The sequence below is a fragment of the Lipophrys pholis genome, assembly GCF_963383615.2.
Source record: "Lipophrys pholis genome assembly, chromosome: 15".
NCBI lineage: Eukaryota > Metazoa > Chordata > Actinopteri > Blenniiformes > Blenniidae > Lipophrys > Lipophrys pholis.
Genome location: NC_137642.1, coordinates 9,649,539 through 9,672,425, shown reverse-complemented (window position 1 = coordinate 9,672,425; position 22,887 = coordinate 9,649,539). Strand labels below are relative to the sequence as shown.

The 22,887-nt window shown below is 43.7% G+C and overlaps 1 protein-coding gene across 3 annotated transcripts; it reads right to left on the bottom strand.

Moving 5' to 3' along the window:
• Positions 1-13: 13 nt before the first annotated feature.
• slka (STE20-like kinase a) lies at positions 14-21,664 on the bottom strand. 3 transcript variants are annotated; one of them, XM_080481229.1, is made up of 19 exons: positions 19,848-21,664; positions 17,141-17,305; positions 14,953-15,001; positions 14,279-14,428; positions 13,580-13,652; positions 13,076-13,270; positions 12,869-12,950; positions 12,113-12,244; positions 10,499-11,701; positions 10,250-10,380; positions 9,643-9,766; positions 9,130-9,309; positions 7,711-7,803; positions 5,557-5,686; positions 4,701-4,825; positions 4,390-4,584; positions 3,851-3,976; positions 2,240-2,353; positions 14-2,116 (listed from the first exon to the last, which is right to left on the bottom strand). In XM_080481229.1, the coding sequence occupies exons 1-19, from the start codon at positions 19,995-19,997 to the stop codon at positions 1,970-1,972; spliced, it is 3,564 nt and encodes a 1,187-aa protein (XP_080337355.1). In that variant the 5' UTR covers positions 19,998-21,664; the 3' UTR covers positions 14-1,969. The 3 variants fall into 3 exon arrangements, with proteins under 3 accessions (XP_080337355.1, XP_080337356.1, XP_080337357.1); XM_080481230.1 differs by lacking the exon at positions 7,711-7,803 and adding an exon at positions 6,722-6,793; XM_080481231.1 differs by lacking the exon at positions 7,711-7,803.
• Positions 21,665-22,887: the final 1,223 nt, after the last annotated feature.

Below are 22,887 nucleotides of genomic sequence, written 5' to 3'. Positions count from 1 at the left end.
GACTGAGCTTCACTCCAGGTGTCAGGATTTTTTATTTACAAGAAAGAAAAGGGGGAAAGAAAAAAAAAAGTACATTTATAAAGACACATTAAATACATTTGATCTTGACATCAAAAAAAAAAATGCATATATGAAGAATATTCATTGTGGTAGGATGACACATCAAAATGCTGTAACTTAAAATAAAAAAAAATATATCTGAAATCTCTGGGTCGATTGGTGTACTTCACACGACACACTCCCTCTCCCATTACCCCAAAACAAATCCAGCATTCACGACAGAAACATGGACACAGCTCGCACGATGCGACGACGGCACGAAGCGGCGAAATAAAGCTCGTCGTGAATCATCAATACTTTTCCTCTTAAGATACAGCAGCAGATCACGGACACTTCAAAGAACAAAAATACAAGACAGATTGTTTAATTCAATGTGGAAGTGTTGAGATTCAAAAGCAAGATTTGGGGGACTAATAGTGGGAAGACTGTGAAAGCTGTTATTTTGTAATTCCGAATTTTCAAGAACTCTGCAAGGACAAAATATTTTTAATGTGATTAAACTCGCAACACTCAACATTTTGATTGATTGAAAAACTAAGATTTATTCCAGTCTAGTTGTCGATGATTAGTAAGTTCATTTTCAAGTTCAAGTGGGGTTTTTTTGTTTGTTTTTTTCTCCCAACAAGATTAAACCTGCTTGTCTGAACAATAAAGAGAGATTATACTTGAAAAGTCTACAATAAGGAACAACTACTGGACATACATGAGCACTTTTTAATCTGAACATTTGACTTTAATCCCCGACATCTTTATTCTTGACATTTTGATTTAAAAAAAAAAAACAAAAAAAAATTCCTCTTTGTATTTTGTTTATTTAACGTGTCCACTTGACTCCATGTTGGCAGGTTTCATTCATACATTTACGACAGACGTGTGAACGAAAGCAACGGGCCAGCAGAGCGAACCAGACGCGAGCATCGGTGTGTTTAAAAGGGCAAAACGATAAACCGTTGAAATGAAATGAAACATCAGCTTGGAGTTTGAACGGGTGTGAAAAGTTTGAAAACTGCATATTTCTTTCCTTTTTTTAGCTCATGTGGCAAAAACAGTGCAAATTAACAGCCTTACATTCCTTCAGCATTCGTAGTTTACAGCGAATAATTTGTTTGTGACGAAAACACCCGCAGGTGAAGTGATTTATCTCACGTAATATAAAAAAAATACCCCAGTAACAGATCACCTTGGGGCGCATCACCGAACCAGCAAAAAAAAAAATTAAAAATTGTAAATTTACAACACATTGCTTTGTTCACGGCGAGCACACTCAACACGCCGTGTTCGACTCCCATGACAACAAAGTCTCTCAAGACGGATCACCTTTGACCCGCCTGTAAATCTCACTCTTAATGAGATCGCCTCTACGAGCAGCGGACTAAAACCTCGAGAGCTGAAATGAGTCACCAGCTTGTGTGAAATGACCGAAATAATCAGTCAACATCTGGTGATTATGAGCAGAAACGACGAGCAGTTATCGAAGTGCAAAACGCTGCAGGGGGGGGGTGGGGGGTGGGGGCACTGTATTTAAGGAAAAACACCACAGAGGGCCCAAATGCGGAAAAAAGAAGGAACAAACGAGGCACTGGAGATCATTCGGAGTGTAGCAGGCTGCTTGATAAGCATGGCTGACCTTAGCTACCGACTGCAGACTTTCAAAGCATCTGAGCGTGCTCAGAGAAAAGTGCATTATCATCCATCGGCGTCCCGGCGAGCCGGGAACGTTTCATTAAGTGAGGGAGCGGTGTGTAGGCACGTCATGCTCATTAACGGTGGAGTCAAAGCAGTTGGAACGTCTTATTTAAAAAAAAAAAAACTGGATAGCGATCGGAGGCGTGACGCCGCTGCACCGGGGCGAGGGCGTGCGGGCGCAGCCGCGTTCTGGCGGCAGACCGTCCCGCAGCACGGACGCAGGCTATAAGCCCGAGTTGTGCAGGTTCGGGATGGGGTAGAACTTGGACACCCGACTCTGCGTGGTGGGGTTAAGGCATTCTGACTCGCCGCTCATCTTGAAGAAGACCTCCTGCTCCTGCAGCTTCCTCGTGAACTCCTCCTCTAGTGCCTGCAGGGGGCAGCACAGGCAAAGAGCTGAGGTCACGCAGTGCTGGTTTGTATCAAATGACATCAGATAATCTGCAGGAGAGTCTTGACACTGGAGGAGAAAGAGATGGCTTGAATATACTACCTTCTTCCTGGGCCTCAGCTTCTCTCTCCACTCCTTTATCTCTTGGCTGTTCTCCTCGTCCAGCTCCTTCAGCTTCTGGGTCTCGTGTTCGATCAGGAGGTGGCATTTCTCATTCTGAGGAGAAATAACATAAAACACAGAGCAGTGAGGATTAATCGGTCAGCTCCTACACACAGAGAGGCTTCTCTGTTTTTATTTTCACTAACATTTAACGTCAGACGTAGGATCTATAAGGGCACCTTCATGTTGGCTGCACTAATGTTTCTCTGGGTAGAGACCTAAACAAAATAAGAGCTTTGTTTTCCAGTGACAATTGTTTTAATAGTAAAACTTTTCTTAGATACCATTTAAATTTTAAATCCTCTCTTTATGATCCAATTTCAAAAACCTCCACACACATCATGAAATTAGTTTTAAAGTGGACAGAAATAGAAAATGATTTATATTGCATGAATATATATATTTAAAAAAAATGTGTGAAACAATTAATAGATGTAATCGGAGAACGTGTTATCTTGTTCATCATTTCTTCCAATCACATGAACGCATTCCGTTTTATTTCATGAAAGCTGCCACTCACTCCAATTCATCGCTTCCTGAAACCGCAAGCACATATAATGCTCGTCTCTTAAAGGTGCAGTGCGAGATTCAGAAGTATTGTGAGGTGGAAAACAATTAAATATTACTCACTCAACAAACATTCAATAGGAAATAAAAGAAAACACACACAAGGGCTTACTTGAAGCAAGTGGTGAGGTTGTTTTCGATAAAAAGAGCTTATAGCAGATGTAAAAATACAAATCAATTCATAGCTGTACATGATCCGTTGATACTCAAACCGAGCCCCATCTGTGTACTATTACGCTTTTAGCACAGACACAAGTTTCACACTGCTAATTTAAGCTGTGGTGTATCGAGGTCACCAGTCCAGCGCAGCCAGCTGGGGTGCTTTTCTATTAGAATCTGCGCTTAGAAATGTGAAAACGTTCGTTTCGTCACTGCGTTGGGTTGTAGGAAATTCTTATCGATAGTGGCACGTTAACATGAGCCCCAGCAGGACACAACTGGATCAATAAGACAAGAATAGACCGAGACTATAAGAGGCTGTCATACACAGTTACATCGCCAGTATGAATGAGACACGATGCAGCTCACAGTGTACTAAACAAGTTGTACGTTTCAGTTTTCCTCCACTATATAACAATATATATACTACAGTAACATACATATATTATTATATTGTACATATATAGTATATTACATCATGATTTCTTTATCTTTAAGCTGCTTTACCTCAAAATGATGTCAGTTTCCGGGCCGTTTTGTTATCTTGACTTCTTCCGCTATTAGCAATGTTTTTGTAAGAAAAACCTCATTGTGTAAATATGAAAGCCCAGGAGTTCCTGCTACTGCGATGCCATACCAAAATAATCTTACTCAATTAAAAAAAATAATATTTACTAATGTTATTGTGGAAATTATTGATGATGTGACACATTTGTTGAATCATCAATCTTAAATACTGTGTGTGCGTGTGTGTGTGTGTGTGTGTGTGTGTGTGTGTGTGTGGGTGTGTGGGTGTGTGGGTGTGTGGGTGTGTGGGTGTGTTACCTGCAGCTGCTGCAGCTCCCTGATGTTGGAGTCGCACTGCAGCTGCAGATCTCTCATCTGGTTCTCGTGCTTCTGGTGCTGATGGAGTCTCTCGTTCTTCTGCCTCTTGTCTTCCTGCAGACCAAACTGAAACGCACCAACACAACAAGATTTAATGGCATGTCCTGTCCAACTCAAAACACGACGCCAAAACAAGGATGAAAAACAAACAAACATATATATATATATATATATATATATTTTTTTTTTTTTTCTTTCATTTTGGAAAAGTGTTCTACAGATTAAATCTTCATACTGAAGAACTGCGGGAGCGTTTGGTGGAGACGTTACTGTCCCCATCCGAATAAAACCAAAGTGAAACATGCTGAGGTCATCGGGGCTCCGTGTGGCTTGTAAAACTGCCGGCGAGGTCTCCACAGAGTGGAATAATTAAAAGTGGTGTTTGTTTTGGGCAGAGTTTAGGTGTGACTGTACAAAGTGCTGCTAAAACAGCCTCGTTGAGTCACTCCTCGCCGAGCTCGACGCCGCGGCGCCCGCACCTGCTTGATGCGCTCTCGCTCCTGATCCGGGGTGATGGCCGCCATGGAGGTGATGCGGAGACTCTTCTTGTACATGGCCATGCGAGTCTTTGCGTCGCTGCGCTGGATCTTGGGCAGACGAACCCTCTCTTGAGTCTGTTTGTTCTTCAGCTCTTCTATCAAACGCTGGTTGTAGCGGTGCATCTGTTCCATTTCCTAGAGAAAAAACACCACACACACACACACACACACACACACATTTTACAGTCCAGCAGGGAGCATTTTAAATCTCCACGCTTTCTCTGGGGACATTTCCATTCTGAAGCTCCTACTTTCTCGTGCCTCTTCAGCAGCTGATGCCTCTGCATGAAGTATTGGTCTTTCAGCTGCTGTTTGAGCTGCTGGTGCTTCTCCTGCAGGTGGCGCTCCTCCAGCTCCCACATGGCCGCCTCTCGAGCTGCACACACACACACACACACACACACAAAAAAAAAAAACACTGGCTGTGTAATTGTGACTTTGCAAACATGTGCGCGCATGTTTTCGCTGGCGAGGAGTGTCACCATGTAAACACAGCGGAGAGGCTGAGCAGGCTGCGACACGTCCGCCCCAAAACAGAGCGGACGCACGTCGCAGTCGGGTTTCGGCACCGCTGCAAAAACACTCCCTTCACACGTTGACAGTGAATTGAGGAGCCGAGATCTGTCAGGCTGTTTGTTTGTTTCACGTCTGTCGGCTAGAAGAAAACTCAACCTTGAAAAACAATGCTTGAGCTGAGTGGTTTGGATTCAGGTTCACTTTTTGACGCAAAGTAAAAGACAGATTCATAAAAGACGTAGCACCTTAAGCGGTCTATAAAATGTTAATATTTCTCAGATTTCTATTTTTTTTTTGACAGATTCCCAACACACGAGAAAACACAAACAAAAAACAGTGGTATTCCCTCTGCTGAACAGGACTGCACTCAGCTCTCAGTCCTGTGCCGTGTCCACCATCCTCACTAAAAACCAATAAATGAGAAAAAGTGATTTGTTTTATTAAAAGATTTAAGTTAAGTGGAATTTTTTGCGTTTTTGTAAAGTCACATAGTCGAGAATCGACCCTCGGGTGAGCTGTGTGTTTGACACAAACGGTCTAGACTGAAAACAGATGATTCATAATAAAACAGTGACGCAAAGCGTCTCCCACCTCTCATCAGCTGCTGCTTGTGATTGAGGCAGTCTCTCTCAATTGTGGTGATCTCCAGTTTGTGCTGCTGGATGATCTTCTTCAGAGCTCCGTCCAGCTCCTGCTGCTGCTTCTGCAAGAACTCCTGCTCCTGAGGAGCCACAGAGGACGAGAGCAGTGAGGAGCAGCAAGAGCAAAAACCCAGGAGATCAAAGAGGGACAGCGGGGGGGGGGGGGGGGGGGGGGGGGGGACGACAACATACTAACTAGAACATCACGTCACAAACCAACCAGCAGCATAAAAACTTTCTTATATAATCTAGTCATCACTGCAAATTCAGTACAATACAGAGCAACTAAACTGTCACATCATGAACCGGACTCGGCAGAGGAGACACTCAGAGATCATGGATGGCAACGATCCACAATGGAAGTGAAGGAGAAAAGGAAAGAAGTTTAACGGTTCAGTAGAGATTCACGTTTTTACGTAAGACGACATCTACAAAGGACATTTACATCATCCTGAGCCCAGTCTACTCTGTGAATACCTTCTTATATAAAAAGGTCTCAGTTATCTGTTCAGTGATCTCGTTTCGCCTCATTTAAACGTTGCGATTATCTTTCATTTACTGTAAATGTGTAATAGCTAGGTGGTGGCAAATCACAGGTTTCCTCGCCGCTACTTAACTATGATCAAGTAAAGCTGATCACATCTTATTGCAGGCTTCACAAAATCATGATAAATCAAACAAAACCAAAAAAAATTAGTTTTATATAATTAAACTTAAAAAAAATAAGAAAGAAAAGGCTGAAATGTAATATCCAAACACATGTGACTGTTTTTTATCCAGACTGCCTCCATTTGGACCTGAGCTCGCAGGGATTAGAAGGGGAGGAGCCGTGGCGTCGCTGCCGTACATCCTGGGCTCAGTCTAGTCTAATGCAAACAGTGTAGAGCAGCAGAAACGCCATAGAAAGTACACAGACTCCATGTAGAGGACACTAAAAGAGGAAAATAAACACTGCACAAACACGGCGATGACAACACTCAAAAATCAACAACGAGCCCTTCACTGCCCATGCTTACATGTGTTCTACACACACACACACACGCACGCACACACACACACACACACACACCTAAGTATGGGCCAGAGGCGGAGAGGAACGGGGTGGGGCAACTTACATCCTGCATCTGAGCGTTGAAGAGCGCACATGAGGACAACTGAAAAGACTGTATCATAACCTGGGCCACTGCCTGCGGAGGAGAGCACACCACGCACTCGCCCTGATCAGCGACAGACAGCAGCATCTCTCACACAAAACACCCGCACTCACACCCATTCCCCCTCAACAGAAGAGATGGGTTTTTCCACTTTGGGTGGATGTTGCTCGGTTTGAGGTGCACAGCTCGGTTAGGAAGAAGTCAATTAATGAGTTATTAAGACACTTCTCATTGCCTTGTCATGCTCATAAGTGCCTCATCATTCCGGCATTTTGCTCGAATCCAGCCTGTTCAAAGAGCGGCGTTTGTTACTTTTCATGCCTCCGGCTCTGGAGCGTTAAAAGTCCGAGAGAAAGGAAACGATGCAAAAAGGACAGAAGGCCTGTTTTTCCCCCTTCGCGTCGCGTTCTGGGAGAACTTATACACTGTGAGGCTTGATCATCACCACACGTTAGAACTACGTCCCACAGAACTCACTCAGGAGGAAGGATTGTGAGACGAAATGAAACCTGATGAGGGGTGTGGTTCGCCATTAAAAACAAACTCACAAAGCAGGTAAGATCACAGGTTTGAGTCACACAATAAAAAAAAAAAAAACAAGGTGGATGGTCTGGTGTGTCGATCCTATTTTCCACTAAAACAATTGAATTGTTACTGATGAAGCCTTTATGCCTCACTGACCTAAAGCCATGAGAAAATGTAGTCTAATAAGGTGTATTCTAATATAAACACATGAAGTAAACCAAATCCTTAGACAAAGTAAATATATTGAAATACTAAGCTAACAATGGAGGGAAGTCCGGGCTACTCATTGAGTAAATATGAATACATGAGAATGAATGACACAATAGGCAGAGGGAGAGAGAGAGAGAGAGAAAAAAAAAGGAGGTATGGATAGAAAAGGAAATCTAAGTCTTTCACAGAGTAGGAGGTGGAAAGTGATGCTTTACCTCTACAGTCTTGTGGTGCGTTAGGTCCTCCTTTAAACGTTTCAAGAGCTCTTTTCTCAAGTATTTGGGCGACTGTCTGATTTCCTGTTTGGCCTAAAATGTGCGCGTTTCAAAAAAAAAACAAAAGCGTTGAAGTCGCGTGTTCTGAAAATATGACAAAGCTGGCCGACAACAGCGGAAGACATGCACGGCTTGATTTGAGAGAAACGATACGTCAGCATCCCCGAGTTCCCGCCGCCTGCTTGTCACCTTTCTTTTGAAAAAAAAAAATATCTGAGCAGATTGTCAAGAGCACCGCGAGGACCGCCACAAGTCAGGTTCATGTCGCAAAAGAGGATGTTAGTTTGTAGAACAGGCCACCTTAAATTATTTTGCATTCTGTTGAATCCCAAAGCCACCAGGATGATTATTCGGACTGTTTGAATAGAAGAAAGCAGAGTAACCGAGTTGGAATGATTAGATTCCGTACTTGTTTGAGCCGTCATGCTCATATTTATCCTTTCAAATCCAAGTTTTTGTGTCACTATTTATTTATTTTTTTTTTAGCTTTGAATTTAACAAATGTTCAATCATCAACTCAGTTACTCTGACGCGAAAGCTTTTAATGTTTATTATTCCACCCAAAACAACCAAGCACCACTTGGGAGAAAAATCATTTTTTCCAAGTCGGCCAGCTCAGGACCAAAACCCACCTCACACACTCGTACAAGAGACATGGTTAGGTAGAACAGTTTCAGTACATTTTAAGTCAACAATACAACACACAGCACATTTTATCATCACATGTTGGAATTGTGCATCGGAGCGAAGCTTTTCAAGCTCGGTGTCTCGCGAATATCGTGTGAATAAGCAGCCCAGAAACCAACCAAGACATCATACTGCACAATGAATGCAAACAAGCTCTACTGCAATTTAAAAAAAAAAAAAAGTGCATATAGCAAAACTCAGGGTACAAGTCCACCCAAAGCTCCCCGAGAAAGCATCTGAAGACTGCGAGAAATGACTAGTAAGCACCGAGCAAGAATATCTAACAAGCCCCGGACGGAATCATAAGATATTCGGCTTAGCCTGGGCGTGAACCGTTAAACAGTTTCCTAAACAAAACAAATAAGACCCAAAGCAGCAAAATAGGAGGCAACTAGAAGCCTTGAGGCGAATGAATAATGGATACAACAACATGGAGCAGGCAGCATCAAAGAGACAGACGCAGCCCGTCTGTTGCCATCATTTTGCACACATTCCTTTTGAGGCAGAAAACAGCGAAGCAGAGCTTTTCCCCATGGGAGGAGTGTGACGCAGCCAAAAGAGCCACCAGCTGACCGGCCAATCGCATGCACCTCTAAAGGATTCCTAATTATCATATGCAGCTACCAAAGTTGTGAGCTATCCAGCACCCCGACCCCCCCTGAAGCAGTATACCTCTTTCTTCCGGTTCTTCAGCATGTTCTGGAACTTGGAGAGTTCCTTGTCTTGATCGCCCTTGATGCGTTTGGCCTCGTCCCGGAGTCTGCTGGTGTGATCCTGTTCCAGTCGCTCGATGGTCTGCTTCTGCTTCTTCTCGAGGTTTTCCACTTCCTGGTCATATTGACGCTTCTTGGCCTGCGGAATGGAGGAGGACGCTGGGTCAAGGTGACAGAGAGCGTTTGGGTTTTCTGGGTGACACGGTGTCGTCCGACTGCATATAACCTCCCGTCTCTATTCAGTTTTCCAGACTCAAATTAAAGTCTGTGGTTTGTGAGAAGTGCTTCTCCCGGCAGAATTGCTAAATGTTAAGTGAATGTGTGAGGCCTGGTGTCTGGATACACGCTTCATTTAATGACTGCATTAGATTTACATCAGTTTCTCTTGGAGTTGGCCAATAAAAAGAAAGAAAGAAAGAAAAAAAAAGAAAAACACCAACGCTGCTGTTGTGATATGAACAAACTGACTCACAGCAGTTTCCTGTTCAAAGCGCCGGTAGATCTGCTCCCTCTGCTGCTGCAGCTTGTTGCTCAGCTGCTGCTGAGCCCTCTGCTCCTCTTTCTGAAGGAGGCGGAGCTCTCGCAGCTCCTGCCGTCTGTGGAAACCACATCAATGGCGTCGTCAGGATGCAACAGTACTGATTCACAAACAACTTCCATCTTCTGTTGAGATGTCTTTTCACAAAACTATGAAACTTCATGTTGTTTTTTTTTCTTTTTAATTTTTAATAATTAATGGTTAATTAATGGTTTATTCATGTCTAACATATCTATAGTTTTCCTGCGTTCCATTAATCTCATACATGTTTGGCGTCTATGTGACTGACGTGAGGTGAGGTTATGAACCCGACAGCACGTGCATAAACAGTCCCAGCCGTGTGTCTCGTGTCTTTAAAAGGCAACGCGGGAGATGACAGTAACACAACGCAGCATTCATCACGGGAGATAACCCATCTGGCGTTTGTAAAAAGCCGTGGGAGTTGTGAAAAGAAGGGGAACTATTTGAGGCAGCCGCGCAAAATAGGCCGCGTCCCATATTTAAGCTGACAACACGTCAAGCAAATTGGGTCCGGGCGTACCTCAGGAACCTCATCTCTTCGTTCTTGGTGTCGTTATCCGTCACGATCTTCGACGTCGTCACGCTGACTTCCACACCGTCCACCATGAACTTCCGAGTCTTCTTCAGAGTTTTCTTCTGACGTTTTAAATCCTGATATAGAAAAAGAAGACAAAAGAAAAAAGAAAAGAAAAACCAGGAACAGTTTGTGGTTTTTGAATTATCTATCAAAAGAATGTTGATTTAATACCTGACGGACTCGTCGTTTTACCTGCAACGATACCGAGCCCCCTTCTTTGCTCTTGGAGAGGAAGCTGGAGATGGACAGATTGAGGTCGAGGCTGTTGCTATCTGCAGCAGAACTGCTTCCAGAGTCGGAGTCCTTCTCCACATCAGGTTTGATCACCGCGGGGCTGCCTTGATCCGTTTTTGTTTCAGAATCTGTTTCACTCTCTGGAACAGACACGGCATCTTGGGAGGTAATCTCATCTGCACTGGGTGCTTTTCCTTCATCTTCCTTGGCGGGGACATCTTTAGGCGGGACCACTCGATCTGACTCCTCGACGGCATCTTTGGCTTCGCCGGAGACTCCGTTCACATGTTCAATTGGTGCTTGTTCGTCCAGTGCAGCCTCCTCTCTGGCCTGATTCTGCTGCTCCGGCTGCGCCGACTCTTCAGGAGTTTCCTCCTTTGGTTTCTCTACTGGCTGAATTTCTGGGGCCTTGTCTTCTGGCAGAATCTCAGCAGAGGACTCCTCCACGCTTGACCTTGTGTCCGTGCCTTCATCAGTCTTTGCGTCCACTGTATTTGGTTGAAGGTGTTCAGTGTCGACATTGACCTCTGTGCCATTAGCCATGTCTCCTGCTCTGTCCTCTGACGCTTCGTGTTGTGGGGTGTCCACATCAGGTTCTTTGTTTTCCTCTTCTACTGGTGCCACTTCTTCTGATGTGGATTCTGGTTTGTCTGGTTCAACTTCCTGTGATTCTATGGATTCTAATGCCCCTTTCTCCTCCTCTCGTTTCTCTTCCTGTGGCTCCACTTCCACTTCTGCTACTGGGACAGGTTCATCTTCTGATGTCTTTTCTTCTGTAACTTTTACTTCCTCTTCTCTTTCCTGATCCTTTGTGACAGGTTCTTGGGGTTGTGTTGTACCTGCAGGTTCTTCCGGCTCAATGGGAATATGGTCGGCTTGTTCCACTTCTGGTTTGGAACCCTTGCGGGATTCCGTCAGTCCGGAGGCCAGGTCTTCATTACTGGCATCGGACACCTCGTTGAGTTTCTCCTCCTCCATCTTGTCTACTTCACTTGTTCCGAGTCCTTCATCAGAAAGCTTATCGCTGGTGCGGTCCTCAGCCGGCTCAACCTCCGTCTTTTCTGTAACAGACTCCAGGGTGGAGGGCGTCGGTGGGACTTTATCATCCTCCGAGCTGGCCACGCTGGTGTCGGATGGCGCTCGCTTGTGCCCAGGAGCCGCCTGATCCAACAGAGAGGAGAAAAATAATCAAAAAATGTCATCAGTGAGCAACAACTAAATACAGCGACACTATGCGTGAGGATATTAACCACTGCTTTCTTATGGAAGTAAACAAGGACCGACACCTTTGGGTTGTCTGCCTCCTCGAGCAAGAAATGTTCCAATTCACAGTCATTGTGCAGGCTTATATGACAGAAGTGTGAGCAAATACGTTCAAAACTAAAACTAAACAAACAGGAGGGGACTTCCGACTATCACAGCTTATTCTGGCGTAAGGGGAACCCACCATACACACAACTTTCAAACAATTTTCTTCATCCAAACACACCAGTGCTCACAGCTCTCACAGCGGGGAAGCAATAAAACATGTGTACTTGTACTTGCACGTAAACCCAACCAAACAAGACGCACGTGAGATGTGTCCGTGTCTTCTTCCTCTTCCTCTTCTTTGCTGTCCTCCAGCTCCTCTGTGACTTCAGCTTTGGCCTCAGCGATGAGCTCTCTGAGCGGTCGACTGTCAGTTACGCTGGTAAGAAAAGGGTGCTGCATAGAAGCAAGGAGATCAACAGTTAGAATAGTTCACCGAAAATTGTACTTAATTTCCAAGTAGATAATTTTCGGCAGTATTTTAGTTTGCTTTGTTATGAAAAGAAATGACACAGATTACATGCTAAAGTATGGTTTATGTTCTCAGGAAGCTTCATCACTTTTAAATTATGCCAGGCATTTAATATAAGGTATATATTGTGATAGAGAATATTAATTTATATACTGCCACACTATATTTTGTATTTGTAAATGTTCTTGTTCAATATTATTATTATGTACATGTCATGTACATTCATGTATATGTATTTATATATGTGTAAGTATGTATACGTGTTTGATGTGCATGTACAAACTGTATATATAAAACTTGTGTATAGTATATATTGAATGTAGTAGTAATATTAGTAATCTAAAGAGCCTTGCTTTGTTTTTGTTTGCGATGGGGTAGGTGTGTATAAGCCTTTGCTTCAAGCTACACCCTTTGGGCTGATTAGTTGAACAATTGAGAGTTGTTTGTTCTGTTTTTGTTTTCCTGAAGATTACCGAACTAAAAATTCCAATTCAAAAATTCAGATTCCTTTCAGTTACTGTATTATATTGTGAAAGTGGCGCGCTCACCTGCAGGAGTTGTAAAGAGTTCCATCTATTGTCCACGTTCTTATCGAGAGCTTTCCGCAGGAAGTCACTGAATTCTGGCGACCTTTTGAGAATGAAAACAGTCGGGTTTGTGAGCGAGCATTCCCGGGCCCTGTCTTTGTGAAATGAAATTAACCCCTTGCAGCGCCAGTAGCATTAAGGATTCATTATGCTGCCACACCATCTCACCAGCGAGAGGGATGCATGAGTGTGGGCGGCTCGGACTTGGCAATTTTCAGGAGCACCCTCATGGGATTCATCTCGTGGTTGGGCGGTTCGACCTGTGCCAGCTCGATGAGGGTCACGCCGAGGGACCAGATGTCTGCCTTGTAGTCGTACGGACGGTCTTTGGACGTTTCGCACATCACCACCTCCGGTGCCATCCTGAAAAACAAGCGAACGTGCACATTCAAGCTGACATTCTGGCTGAGAGGGTTTGCGTTTTACACACAAAAAAAAAGAAGAAGAGGCAAACAAATCGTATTTTAGTTTGGAACTTAAAAGATAAAAACCCCCGTGAGGATTTAACGCTGAGGTCAGGGAGCATTCAAACTGATAAATGATTTCATTTCCGTTCTAGCACATTCAATGCCGTTTTTGTGGTAAATTATCAATCTTGCTGCGGGACACGCTCGGACAGCTGTCAGAAGAAAAGGGGTGAATCCCCCGTTGTGCTGAGGCAGGATGACTCACCAGTACGGAGTGCCGATGAAAGAGTCTCTTCTCTGTAACGTCTTGGTATTTTTAGCAGACACACCAAAGTCGGCTGGAATTAGAAATGAAACAGGATTGTTTTGTATTAACAAACACAGCGACTGGCTGGATGATTACTGTTTGCCAGCCTCTGTCATGACCCTCGACAGCCTACGGAACGTGAATCATCGGGGAGCCAGCAGCGGTGGATGCCAGGCGGCAGCATTTCAGACTTTTACTTCTCTAACATTACGTAACCATTTCAATGCAGCACCAAGTCAGGCACACAAGTGGTGTTTTTGTGAAGAAAAATAGAGCGTATCGAGCATTCTCGCCTCATTGTGAGAAGGACCTTAGTTCGGGTGCCTTTCAACTACAAAAACATGCTTTTGAGGCTTAATTTGAGGTCTTCTTTGACAAAGGCAGGTAGTTTATTTAGAAAAAAGGTAAATGGATTTCACATTAACACACACACAGTGGTGATATTTGCCGTATGCGTCCATTGACATCAATCTAAATGTGATCTAGATGAGCTAAAGGTTGTATAATTGGATGTATGAAGAAAAGACGAGGATCTACTGAACTCCAACCCAGTGCTCTGGTATCCTATCACTTGATCGATGCCACGAGTGAGGGATTATTTACTCCACAGTAAAGAGTCACGAGAAAAGATGAGTAAAAGAGCACGATGATATTTACCAAGTTTCACGTCTCCATCCAGTGACAGGAGAATATTTCCGGCTTTCAAGTCTCTGTGGATGACCTTGTTCTCGTGAAGGTAAATCAATGCCTCCAAAGTCTGCTTACAAACCACTCGGATCTGCGGCTCCGTCAGGGGTCGTTCCAGTTCTGTGACGAAACATACAAGCATGTTTGTTTTCCTACAATAACAGGGACAAATTGGGCCCTATGTGATACTTTGATGGTATCTCAAAGCAACACGAACATAAAACTCCACCCATGCATCGGTAAACATGTAGAACTGGACAGATCGAGGTGAGTCACAACGCAAAAGATGCATCAACGCTTAACAGTCGACGCAACTCATTTCTTTTTTCTTTGCTTTCGTACTTCAAATGCAAAACAAAAGAGTGGAGAGGTGTCCGCTTCAGAACACACCAGAAAAGAAGTGCGTGTGCTCAAAGTGGACTATCCAGTCCTTGAAACCTGAGCTTCAATAATTATACAGTTGAAAATGGCCTCTTTAACTGGGGAGAGGGGGAAAAAAAAAAAAAAAATCCCTCAGTGGAGGATCCTGAATGGAATAAAAAAAAAAAAGAGCTGGCACTCGAGGATGGAGCAAAGAAAGAGCTCCAGAACTTTATAGTGTTTCTTTTTTCCCCCTGTTTCCTTCACTTGAATGAGGGACTTACCCAGCATGATGGCATCGACTGCACCACCCGCGCAGAACTCGATGAGGATCTGCAATGGTAAAACAACATGTGGAAAAATAATGCAATAAAGCCCCGCTCTAACTGCTCTAACATGCACATCGCTCACTTTGACAAAGGACCCGTGTTTCTCCTGAGCGAAGGAAAAACAACCTTTTATCGGAAAGACACGAGAATCCACATTCGGTCTAATTGATTACGCTGCGGCCACGTTCCAAGAAAGCGATCAATCGAGAAAACTGAACGGCAGCCCCGAGCATCTCCCGCACACGGCTGGTGTTTCCCATCTCACGGAAAACCACCAAGACTGAGTCCATGTTGGAGGGAAACGGCAGGCTGTGATTGGATTGTTGGGACCAGCCACTGCAATTTCTACTCTAATAGCGATAACCTCGTTTTCTCGACCCGTCGCGTCGCGTGACTCCACGTCTACATATGACTCATCCAGGATGTTTCATCACGTATTCTGCTGAAATACCATTTGCTCAACTCTTCTTTGCAGTTTTTAAGTTCTGAATCGGCGCCTGGTATGACACAAGTGGATTAGGAACTGTTTACCAATTATGCAAACTCTGGTGTTTTCCTTCTCGTTATTAGTGCAACTTTGACTTTTATTTGTTGAGGTTTCTTTAAGAAAAATACCACGTTTGTCAACTGGACACACGCGTGTTCGTCGGCCAGCCTCTCTATTAAATGTAATATAGGTAACAGATTTTTCTCATAAACGTGCAACATATCATTAGAGACTGCTAGAGGCCCGTTAACACGCCAGTACAAGTATAAAGGCACAGCAGTACAGGTTTGATGCGCAACATTTTGACGCTATCCTGAATATAAGAACACATTATAGGAGGAGATGCTCTTATGTAATCATTATTTTACCTTCCTCAATCATGCCAATTAATTATAGATTTTCATGCACTATGCAAAGAAATGCTCTACATGTCAACATATCAGAGAGAACTTTACTGTAATAGCAACTGATCATATTTCACTTCAGTATTTCAACATTGCTGGAACATCGATCTGAAGGAAAATGACAAAAAACTACCAATTGAAAAACTGCGTCACTCCTAAAACACTCGTGTGATCTCCGATCGCCGGTTTATCCGATATCGATATTGTGCAGGGCTAGTCACATATTTACAAACGACAGACTGAAAATCCCCTGAATAATCTCCTTAAAGCTAAAGCTGGAGATTTGAGGGTCTGATCCCCGATGCAGCAGCACAGCACCGATTTATGTTTGAACTGAGCAATAATAAAAGGGACTATGGCTTCACTAGAAGATCTGAGGTCGGGGTGCGTTACATGGACTGTTCTCTATCGCAGTTATTGAGATGAAAAGCTGGGTGAACTCCGACCTGTCTTGTAAGAGCAGATGTAATGTACCCAGCCAGGGTGTCCGTATTGACTGCGTTCGCATCCTTATTTGGCAGCTTCGGGGTTTCAGATGATGCACAAAAAAAAAAATAAAAAATCAATCGGAGCTACGATCGAGCACCACCCACTATTCAAGGCCTCAAACAAAGGGAAGAAACAAAGTGGATCTTCCTGTTCTGCATACAAATTTGTCACGCCATGGGAGTCTCACTTTTGGATTTACACTGACGTGCAGCTGTAACCCCCCCCCCCAAAAAAACAAAAAACAAATTACACATTAACTAAACACCCAGAACATGCAAAGTAGCGAGCGTTGTACTTTCATCGCGCGGCGTAAAGACGGGGGCCGGAGGGACGACCTGCACGCAGCTCTGAATTATTCACAGGCACTTTCTCCAGCCACCAAAACCACTCCATTATCTTCCCATGGTTGTGGCCGGTCAACAAGGGACGGTCACATGACACCACCTGCCCGGACCTAATTGCTTTGGGGCCTCTTACTGCGCACAGAATGGGATCTACTGACCGTGGATCACTCTCTGCTCACAAAAAAAGAAAAGCAGACATAGGACCACATTCAGAAAGATTTTGTTATTATAAAAGAGTCTACTGACTTATAAAAGGAATACGCGGAGGTCAAAGATAGTTTTTAGCATTTGATCTCATAATATCTGACGCATGGACGATGGAACCGTTCCCCTTTCTATACTGGATGAATAGTTTAGGAGTGCGGCTGGTTTTCTGCCTCCTCGTCTCCGGATCAAAAGCAACACGTGAGCTCACTTACCCAAAGTTTGCCCTCGAAATAGAAGGCGTCCAGCAGCTTGACGATGTGATGGTGGTTGCAGGAGGCCAGGATGTCGATCTCCACCATGTAGTCCTCCAGCTCGTCCTCCGTCTTTGTGTCGATGACCTTTGCGGCAGCGAGGGTCCCATTCTGTTTATTCTGGGCCTGAAAGACATGTTTGAAGGTCAATTATGGACAATCTTCTAACAACATTTGGAAAAACAAAAAAAAAAAAAAAAAAAGAATTTGAGGATCATATCAGACGAGCGTGATGAGTAATAGTTTGTGGTTTACTCTTCTTAGAAGACATCCATCACTCGTAGCATCTGCTTTTAGGACAAAAGCTGCTCGGATGCATTCGGATTGCACTGAGGTTCAGCTTCAACGCGACACCCCGAGGTCTCTCCGGAAAGAGTTTCACTTTCCGCCCTTCTTCTTTGAACCTAATTTTACAAAAGCTGATCACGCAGCTTGCGCACACCTCTTCCTCTTCCTCCTCTCGCCTATCTACTTTCCTTCCTTTCATTTTTCGACGCCTACTGATGGGCTGAACGTGAAGAGAGATTAGGCCAAATTAATCTGCAAATTCATCCGTTTCTGAAATTGGTTTCTATATTTGTAACTGGGCTCAATCTTTCCTGTTTCATTGATTAGTCTGTGCTGGAGAGACTAATAAGAAATTTAAACCCGAGAGAATGTGAGACGAAGTAGCCGGGAAGTTATTTTAAGTCTTAATGTTTATGGATACAGACACAATCTCAGGGAGTTAGGGAAAAGGAGAAGGGAGGGAGTGTTAACGGCTGGAGAGTGTGTCAGTTCCTATATTTACACCCTTCTGACCCGACACGTTCCTCGTCTCTTTTCCCTTTTGTGTGGGCCGACATCTGCCTCGGCAGAGGCCATCGCTAACACACACACACATATATATATGTATATATATATATATAAATGTATGTAGATTCAATATTAACTTCACACTGGAGAGCTGTCTGTCACCGAGGATGTCAAGGGGAAGCTTGTGGCCTTCGGGCATGACATTTAATTCCTTTTAGACTCCAGATATGGAGCTTTGGTGCGGCGGTTCACACTTTGGCCTCACAAGTCCCCGTGCTCTCGTCCAGGATGAATGTAGTTTGCATGTTTCCCCCAGTTTCCTCCAGGTAATCTGTCTTCTCGATCGCGTGGCCCTCAGCGCTGAGGGATTACGTACTCCGGCGATGACAACAATCTGAGGCAATAGTGGCCTCACTCAGGGTGAATAAAATACTTGTGTACGCTAGGAGAGGACTTTCACTTGAGCACAGTCATGTGAGATGACTCACTGTGCACAAGCACAATTATGTAAGCCATTCCTATTAGCTCCAGTGTCCACGACACACCCCTTCGCTAATTAAAAAAAAACAAAAAAAACTTACAATACAACCTGCACACCCGAGGAGGAGGATTCCTCATTGCAGAACACATGGACTCGCAAACTAATGAATCAGCTTTTCCACCCCGCCCCGTCTTCAAATAACCACTGATTGTCATAGTTCGCGTTGATTTTAACGTGACCAGATGGATGGTAACTAACACACACACACACACACACCCCACCCCACCCCTCTGTGTGTGGGAACAGGGACTCGCAGCACTGCCGGGTGTATTTACGCCTGACTTTAAGACTTCGGTCTGGAAAAGAAAGGCTTCTCGTGTGTTCCTGGCCTCCGTCACAGGATAACCCACTGCTAACACGACGAGGAAACAAGTTGAAGGCAAAGCAAGATTTATGGGCCATTAGCTGCATTATTTGATCACAACAGTTCCAGGAAGGAAGTGGCACGTACAGAGAAAGCTGTTTAACGGGGATTACAGAAAATAGTGCTTTGTATGACCCTCCATGGAGGCTCACTTCAAGTTCTCAGAGTTGTTTTCACATTGTGGGACATTCTTCAGTCCCCCTTTTTTTCCTGTGAAAAACTGCTTTAAACAGGTTGTATCACAAATAGACTTGAAGTTTTTCCGTCTTCGTTTGGGTCTGTAGTGTATATAAACAAACCTGCTATGCCTTTTAAAACCCAAAATAAACAGACACAGTTAAGCTGTAGTGCAACCTAACGATAGAAACTACAGCGTTAGACACTTAACTTAACTTCTTTCAGTTTCTTACAGATTGTAAAGGGCCATATATGATCGTCGGTCTGTCAGCTTTTGTCTGCGATCTCTCATTTGTTATTGTTTGATGGGAGTGATGTCTGCACATGTAAACAAGGCTGCTGACTTTATGGCACCCTGTTAAGAAATCTATTAATCAATATAAAGAGGAAAGGCATTTCATCAGGAGGTATTCTTACTATATTGGATCTCAGGGTTATTTACTGTGTGCGTGTGTTGCTGGTGGTACAAAAAGACAAAACCACAACGTCAGACTGACAGACCCGATCAGTCATATTCTCACTAAAGGCTGATCTTAACTGAGCTGATCTCTACAGTTTGACATGTGTGAGGCCATGTTTACTCCTTGAGAGAGAACCACACCTTCAATAGTTGTTCTTTTTTTTTTTTAACCGAGGCAATGACACGACAAAGTGAGATTTCCTGTAGCAAACCTTCCAAAATGAGAAGGGGCAGTGGGGATTCGATCGAAGGCTGTCACATCTTCAGCCACCTTTAGAGGAGAGGTGGGGTTGTTTGAAGGATAAAGTCTTAACATGTCACATTAACTTACCTTGTACACTTTCCCGAAAGCTCCATCCCCCAGCTCGCCTATGACCTCCCAGATCTCCTCCGGGTTGACATCTCGGTGCACATGCTCGTACTGCTTCTTCTTCCTATCAGGCCCCAACTTGAAGATCTTCCGAAAATTGAAGAAAGACATCGATCTCTTCTTCTCCACCTCCGATGAGGAGCGGCGGTGTCGGGAGTGGATGCGGGCTTCTCTTCGCTTATTTCCGCCTTCGACAAAACGTAGCGGTTCCTCCCCGACGCGGAGCTCCGGCGGGCTACCGGACGAGCGAGGGCATGCGGGCGGTATACGGAGGCGGACGGGCCGGCGGTGCTGTGGCCATTCGGCTGCGATTAATGTCAGTTACAACTTCCCTCGACGGCGATGAGCCACAATCACATCGCAGCTAGCTGCCTTCACGGGCAGCAGGAGGGAGGTGGGACTTTAAAAGCCCAAAGCCCGGGGTTTTATCGTTCCACGCTGCCGAGGTAGAAGCAAACCGCGTATATCCTCCAGATCATCACACTCGAGACGATATAACGAGGATAATCGGCCAGCCAGCGGTTCTCATGCCTCGGTCGGCTGACCGCACAGAAGTTAACGGACTCGCGTCAAGCTCGCTGCCACACAGCGGTGTACACTTCCGGTGAAACCCTTCAACTTAAAACACAACACTCCTCACCCTCAATAATCCACGTTGGCATCTATCTATCTATCTATCTATCTATCTATCTATCTATCTATCTATCTATCTATCTATCTATCTATCTATCTATCTATCTATCTATCTATCTATCTATCTATCTATCTATCTATCTATCTATCTATCTATCTATCTATCTATTGCTTTGAGAGTAAAAGTTAGTAAAGTGTAAAATTATCAAATATATTTTCATGTAGCCGCACATAAACAGGTATGATTGTGTTTGAAGTATTTTCCTTGTTTCCGTCTTTACAATTTTATATATTTATTTGTTTGTTTGTTTGTTCGTTTGTTTAACCTAAAATGTATATATTTTCTGTGTGCTTGCTCGATGCCATGAGTGTAGATACAACTGATATTTTTACCTTTTGAAAAAACATTTTTTAATCATTTTATATTTTATTTATTCACATGGGGATATAGAAAATGTATGCACAGAGACCTTTTGGGTGAATACCTACATAACCATTAAGAGACAATCGATATGCCAACATAACATAACATAACATGAAGTGACATGCATCAAAACGTAACGTAACGTAACGTAACGTAACATGATTTAAGTTTAAGGTTCATTTTTATGGCCGATCTCTTCTATTCAAGTCTTTACTCATTCCTGTGAGGTAAATTTTGTCTATTTGGGACATGAAGTTGTTTTGTGTCCCTTTGCAACCATTGTATTACTTGTATTATTATTTTCATTTATGGAGTAATTCTTCAATACAAATAATTAAAGAAAGTTATCTATATTGATCCTCAAATTCTCAACATGCATAAAACAGAAATAGATCTCAGAAAAAGAAACAGTGCAAGTTGGATAATGAAGTGTATTTCTGAAGTGAAGATTTTGAGACGAACCTTTAATGTGGCGCATCTCTGAATGCTTCTGTATAGTTCTTTTTGTTTTTAAACTGTTAGATTGTTGAAACAATATTGCTTTATGAGATTTAAGTAACAACATTTTATGCAAATGTGGTTGATCTAAATTAGATTTTTTTGAATCTAATTTTATCCCCACTGCTTTTAGTGTCTTCAATCTTTTTGTGTACCCTAATTTTTGTTGTTGTTCATGATATTTTTTTTACTTATTATTCTCATTATTGAATAAAAATGCGTCACCATGACTCGTTCGCGGTGTAAACAGGGAACTTGACGCAGTTGTGCAGCGGCGCCTGTTTCCTGGATCTCCTCGGCAGGACGTGCACCGCGGCCCGACTCGGCTCCGGTCGGTCCGGCTCGGCTCGGCTCGGCTCGGCTTGGCTCGGCTCGGCCCCTTCGGGCTCTAGCCGTTCATCTCCAGCACGCATGATGCCAAAAATAGTAGAAGTTGTAGTTTATGCCTGTTTCACATCACTAATGAGAGAGGGGATGGAGGCTGAGTGACCAGCTGATAAAGTCACTCTGCTGTGAGGACAGACACATAAATCATATTTAATTCACAGGAAAGACCTACTGGTATATTATACCTTGAGTGAAACTGTGTGAAATCTTACTGAAACACAAATTAGGAAATGCAAATTAAGGAAATAAAATTCATCTTGACCATACACAACCCCAGACTCTGCTATAATATTAATGTCATACCTAAATACATTGGTACTAGGCTGCTATATTCTTTTATGTAAAATAAGCGTCAGTATATTATTTAACCTTTAGATGGCGCCATTGTAACAATCTGAGCTAAGGCGAGCACTCTAACTTTGACTTCAAAGTCCTGATAGTTAAGGTCCGAGCACTGAAAGTGCCTCAGGACCTTATTGAAATTGTAAAGATTATTATTATTAACTCTTATACTCTTTTTCATTATCAGAAAACGTGTTTTTGAGGGCCGAAACATTGACTCTCCGTGGTGGTTTAAATCCGATCAAAAATAGTCACAAGTAATACAAATGACAAAACGAGACATAGTTTTGAATCCGTTGTGAGTTACATTTGCAGACAGTACCCCATACACATCATCTCATGGAGGGCTGTTAACTGAGTGACATGTCCCAGAGGATGGTCCTCCTGTCCTCGGCTGGAGGGGGGTGGGCAGCACAAGATGGAAACCTTCTCATCGAGGGCTTGAAGGGGGATGGGGCAGGGATATCAGGTGGTCTAGGCAAACCTCCGGTAGGTGAGGTTCTGGCCTGGGGTCTTCCTGACTGTTTATAGATTTTCCCTCCTCTGGGGGCTGCTTCCTTTGCTGGTTCCTCCTCTGGGTCAGACTGGTGTTTATCTCTGTTGTTATGTGTTCACCGTGCCAGCCAAAGGGTGACAAGCCTACACACACACGCACTCACTCCACAGTACACTTACTTATTTTTCGTTGTTGTTTTCTCTGCAATAATAGCAATACAT

Excerpts from the sequence above, each read along its gene's own strand:
- slka (XM_080481229.1), bottom strand. The coding sequence starts at position 19,997 with ATGTCTTTCTTCAATTTTCGGAAGATCTTCAAGTTGGGGCCTGATAGG. Across the intron at positions 9,310-9,642 it reads GCTTTGAACAGGAAACTGCT|GCCAAGAAGCGTCAATATGA; the intron begins GTGAGTCAGTTT and ends TCCATTCCGCAG. Across the intron at positions 2,354-3,850 it reads GGGAGCTGCAGCAGCTGCAG|AATGAGAAATGCCACCTCCT; the intron begins GTAACACACCCA and ends ATTTCTCCTCAG.